This window comes from Rhinichthys klamathensis, unplaced genomic scaffold, assembly GCF_029890125.1.
Source record: "Rhinichthys klamathensis goyatoka isolate OS25496 unplaced genomic scaffold, OSU_Roscu_1.1 h1tg000040l_1, whole genome shotgun sequence".
NCBI classification, from domain to species: domain Eukaryota; kingdom Metazoa; phylum Chordata; class Actinopteri; order Cypriniformes; family Leuciscidae; genus Rhinichthys; species Rhinichthys klamathensis.
Window position 1 is genome coordinate 5772583 of NW_026606587.1, and position 5804 is coordinate 5778386.

A 5804-nucleotide genomic window follows, 5' to 3' on the forward strand; every position below is an offset into this window, starting at 1 on the left:
TAAAAAATAAGTGTGAGAGCGTGTTATAGGCTATGTAATGTTATAGCAAGATGTGACAACGCTACTGCAACACGCATCACGGCAGCCGAGCATCTATCCATAAAGCCAACGTGCAAACTATTGCAAATTAAAGTGAAAGTAAGTCGCAGACAATTCTCCTCATCATTAAAAGTAAAGAAACGAAATGATCTTACCAGGCTTGTTGCCGCTCTCGCTTATTGCGGTCTTTTGATTTAGAAATGAGCTGATCTATCAAATGCAGCTCATAGCTGTTGCTTTCGGTGACGTCCACTCCATTAAATCCGCATATAGCGTGGGAATTGAAGATTTATATCCGTTTTGCGAAAACGCATTTGTGAGCAGATTTAAGTAGAATTGTTTTGATAAATCAGAGAGCTTTCCGATCTGAGAAAACACATGAAGTGGCCAGGTGTAAACATCCCCTAATATGCATTCAAGTTCATCGTAACGTACAGCCAATAGATGGTAGTAGACAATAGATGTAACACACATATAATTTAGTGCTGCTAGTGTAACGGTCTTTTCAACAACTTTAATGAAAACGAAATTGTCTTGAGGAGCATGGAACCCAGACGGAAATTTGATTTAGATTTTTTTTAAATAAAGCGCCTGCCTCTAATAAAAGCCTGTTACCTTCTGCAGTTTAGGTAAATAAAGGCCCCAGCTTTTATTTGAGGAATTATGGTATTACCACCGACTGCCCTTTGAAAAGTGAATCGGTTTTTTTTATGTTTTAGGTCCATTGCGAACGATTAAACTAACTTAACGCCGGTCCACTGATGTAAACAAGACGGCAACCGGAAACGAAGTACCCAATTTCCACAAGTACTCCTCGCTGCAGACTGTAGCGCGGTGACGTCACGTATATACAATACGTCACGTACGTACGTCACGTATGTGTTACCACGCATGCGCCATATCGCGGCGACAGCGCATGCGCGTTACGCGGTTACGTCACGTGTTTTGACGTCCCGCGTCAATTTGACATAATATTTAACAAAAATGTTAATGTATTAAAAAACTCTAAAGTAATAATGAAAGCAGCAAAAAGAAGTAAAACACACATCCATAGTTTTAACTATGCCTGATTTAAGGTAAACTTATGAGAAATTTTAGAATGTATTATTGTGTAATGTGTAGTATTTTATTTAAAGTTTATTTTTACATTCTATTGAATTGAATGCCTTTATTGTCATTGTACTTTACAATACAACGAAATTGGTAACACTCTCCACTGGTGTATACAATAAATACATTTAAATAATCCTTACAGTACATAAAATAATATATATAAATAAAACAAACATAAAAACAGTATAAAATCAGTATAAAGTTGAATTAAAACAGTGCATTTGGAAAGAAGCTATTTTTGAATCTGGTGGTGCTGGATTGTATAGACCTATAACGCCTACCAGAAGGCAACAGTTGAAACAAAAGGTGACCTGGATGAGTATTGTCCTTGATGATGTTTTTGGCTCTTGAGAGAGTGCGACGAAGTGCAATGTCTGACAAAGATGGTAAAGGGCATCCTATAATGTTTTCTGCAGTCTTGATGATTCTCTGCAGAGCCTTTTTGTTGGCAGTAGAACACCCAGCAAACCACACAGAGATGCAATATGAAAGAATGCTCTCAATGGTGGATTTATAAAAGGACACCAGCAGCCTTAGATTCATTCTGTCTTTTATTGCACTTCACTTTGTAAATTACAAAATTACTGTAAACACTGATGGCACCTTATATATTTCTTATTTTAATGATTCCCCTTTAATAGTTAATAATTGTTTATTTTTGTGCATTATATAGGCTATCATAAAACATTTATTCCAATAAAGTAGTTTGAAGTTAAACAGCACATTGTCAATCTCTGTATCCGATATTATGCATGCCAACTCAAAAAAAAAACTCATAACAGTCATAACTTTTATTTCAAAACAAAGATAATTGTGTAAAAGAAATATGTACAAATACAGATAATCACATACATCTGTACACACACACACACACACACACACACACACACACACAGAGAGAGAGAGAGAGACAGACAGACACACTACTCAGCTTGAAATTCCCCTCCATCATTGAAAAAACAATCAACTGAGCATAGCCCTCAACCTCCTTATCAGAATAAAATCAACGCAGGACTCCCCTTCTGCCATCACCCACACACCCAGCCCCAGGTGGGCAGTCCTTGTATATTGCAGTGCAAGCACAGAGTTAACGAGTAGGGCACCCGGAACTCTTGCTTGTATTGCTGGAAAATGTACTCCAGTTCACAACACCTAATTTAGATAAAATACAGAACAAACAATATGAATCATTTTGAAGAAAGGCATTAATACAGTACAGAGTCGTCATACAAGGAATATATATATATATATATATATATATATATATATATATATATATATATATATATAATTTTTTTAAACAAAGTTATTGGCTTTGTCTGTAAAGTACCTAAGTACCTAAGAGACTTTAACATAAACTACTTAAAAAAAAAAAGTTATGCTGTCTAAATGATAAAAACAACTAAGGAGAATAACAATGAATCTTATTTGAGCAAAATACAATGTTCAACTTCATTACTTTAATTAATTTCACCACAAATGTATTTAACATAACTTACGTACTGTAAGTGTACTACATTCACGAATGTAACTTTTACAGTACGATCTGATACTGAGGAACAACATTTCTTTTGCAATGGATGGAACAATCAACTACATTACTTACATAAGTCTTTCTGCTCTATTTGAAGACATCTTTCAAACCTTAATTTGTTTAAAGGCGAATTAAGACTTATACATATCATTTTAAGACTCGCTGAAACTCGCTGAAGTCATTTTGATAATATGAGATCATAAAACATAACATTTTTTGTAAAATCTAAAACATTTCTGATGCGCTCTATGGAATCTCTTACAATTAAAAGCCGTTAACACAAAAGAACAATTGTTAAAACAGCATAAATAATCCTTATTGACTTACTGCCATCGAATCCATCGCCGGAAGTGATTGTAATGAACTGCGCGTGCGCAAATGCGTATAATTTGCGCGTGCGCACATGCGTCTACTTTGCGCATGCGTGGTAACACATACGTGACGTACATACGTGACGTGTATACGTGATGTCACCGCGCTACAGTCTGCAGCGAGGGGTACCTCAATTTCCACCCTCAAGCCGGAAGTTAGCATTTTTCTCGTGCACAGAGCGAATCTGAAAGACAGTACATATCTTCCTCCAAGAGTGTGACGTTCAGCTGTTCTCTCCGTCCGGGCTCATTGAGAATCCGATCAAGAGTCCAGCCATCTCACCCTCTAACACTCAGAGCTGTCGCGTGTTCATTGATGCTCCTCCAGCATTGAGGATTCAGATCAGAGCACTTTCTGTGCTCAACAATACAGATACAAACTCAACATACATACTGGTAAGTGACTGCGTGTGTCCATCTTTTATATAAACATACACTATTGTTCAAAAGTTTGGGGTCAGTAAGATTTTTAAGATGAATACTTATGCATTAAATTGGTCAAAAGTGACAGTAAAGACATTTATAATGTTACAAAAGATTTCTATTTCAAATAAATGGTGTTCTTTTGAACTTTTTTTTTTTATCATGGAATCCTGAAAAAAAAAAAAAAAAAAGGTTTCCACACAAATATTAAGCAGCACAACTGTTTTCAACATTGATAATAATAAAAAAAATGTTTCTTGAGCACCAAATCAGCATATTAGAATGATTTCTGAAGAATCACGTGGCATTGTATCACTGTAAAGCTGCTTTGAAACAATCTGTATTGTATAAAGTTGTATTGTAGTGAAAACTGGAGTAATGGCTGCTGAAAATTCAGCTTTGCCATCAAAGGAATAAATTACATTTAAAAAAATATGATAAAATAGAAAATATTAAATAGCAATAATATTTCACAATATTACGGTTTACACAATATTTTTGATCAAATAAATGCAGCCTTGATGAACATAACAAAAACATAAAAAAGATTATCTTTCAGACCCCAAACTTTTGAGCAGTAATGTATAAGCATAATCATCTGTCGGACAAAGGAAGAGATGTAATCAGTCTAAACGGGTTGGAATAAAGTGTAACTCAGCAGTTTGTGTTCAAAAAGCACATTATAAGCAAACATTTGAGATGAAAGAGTAAAGACAGCTAATGGTGCACTGTGTTTTGTGGGTCATTTACTAAGATAGATACTGAGCCGGCATTTAGTAAAAATAAGTAGTTCTGCAAGCACTAAGATTGGTAGACATTGCGGATGTGACGTCCAGTGAGTTGAGCACAAACGTGTTTATGTTGTGATTCTCTGATGTTCTGTGTTATTGTTTTCTTTTGCTTATCCAGATTCGTGATGTGGATGCCTTAAAGACGACCATATTCAGAGGGACACGGCTCTTCCTGTGGAGCTCCTCGGGAAGCAGGGCTGAAGTGGAATTCCACGGGGAGTATCAGCAAATCAAGGGAATGTTCAGGGCCGAGTATTCGTACATTGACCCTTCTGAAGAAGAACCAGTGTAGTTTGTAAGAGTGTTTCTAGTCCATAAAGAGCCTTGGAACATTTAACAACCATAATTTAGCCAGTTTAGCACACCAGAATCAGAACAGGAGGATTTATTAACGTGTTCTCAAAGATATAATCTGAAGTATTCTGTCTTGTTTTGTCATATCATTTAAAAACAAAAATAATACAATTTACTGTTTATATATAAGTGCTTCTGTATATTTATTGTAATGAACATGAGTTAATCTGCTGACAATAACGTGTGCCAAATCTACTCCTAATCTAACAGCACAAAGAAATAAATAACAATCATAAAATGTATTTTCTGATATTTTGATTTAGAACAGGCTGTGGCTATGAGAGTTTTGGTAAAGAATAACAGTCGTACTTAGCAATTGTGAAACTAGCATGAACCTCCTTAAAGCCCAAGGTATATTTAGTTTTTTATGCCTACACTTAGCATATGTGTACAGACAAACACATAGTCATTCAAAGTATAGTCCATTTCGGAGCTTCCCAAACTTTTTTTATCAGCCGAACCCCTTAGACCTAAAATATTTACTTGAAATACCCCCTGAGATTTGAAGTAAACATCTCAATAATTTAACAAAACATTCACGTTTTTTCACGGTTCCCTGATTTTGATTAATGGCCACATGACATGCAAACATAAAATATCTGTATCTAATCTATATATAACCTTTTTGTAGTAAGTGTTTTGATTGTAATATAATGATGAAATTTATTTCATGCACACTGTACACATATACTAGCGTACGCAAAAAGACAAACAAAACTGAAGTATACTTTGGGCTTTACATGATATGGACTGGACAACATCAACAGCATTCCCAAACATATAGTTGTTACAATTGAAACTGTAAAACCAGAATGAACGTGTCTCTGTCCCTGTTTGAGTTTGTAGCAGCCTCTTAATCCATAGTCACTTGGTAGTCACCCTGAATAGTGAAGTGTGTAATTTCTGTGCCATTAGCATCATTAAAATATACTGCAAAAATAACGACTGTTTTGAAACAGGTTTCCCGATTTCCATTAGCCATTGAGTCGATGTTGCTTTGTTCAAACAAACAGATCAAAGTTTTAAAAGCACCACATAGTCACAATGCTTACATATTGAATGGAATCAACCTAATAATGGATTTCTTAGTTACTTATAGTTTTTGTATAATGCAAAAAAAAAAAATAGTAATTCACACACGTCACACTCATATGGAATATCAATATGAGCAAATAATAT

The 5804-nt window shown here is 35.1% G+C and overlaps 1 protein-coding gene across 2 annotated transcripts in view; it reads left to right on the plus strand.

Annotated features, from left to right (window-relative positions):
* adamts13 (ADAM metallopeptidase with thrombospondin type 1 motif, 13) overlaps positions 1 to 4867 on the plus strand; it is a 55417-nt gene extending 50550 nt beyond the window's left edge. For both annotated transcript variants that reach the window (XM_056246698.1, XM_056246697.1), the window contains 2 exons: positions 3272 to 3453; positions 4390 to 4867. In XM_056246698.1, the coding sequence (XP_056102673.1) occupies positions 3272 to 3453; positions 4390 to 4563 (356 nt within the window). In that variant the 3' untranslated portion in view covers positions 4564 to 4867. The remainder of the gene's footprint in view (positions 1 to 3271; positions 3454 to 4389) is intronic.
* The last annotated feature ends 937 nt before the right edge of the window (positions 4868 to 5804 follow it).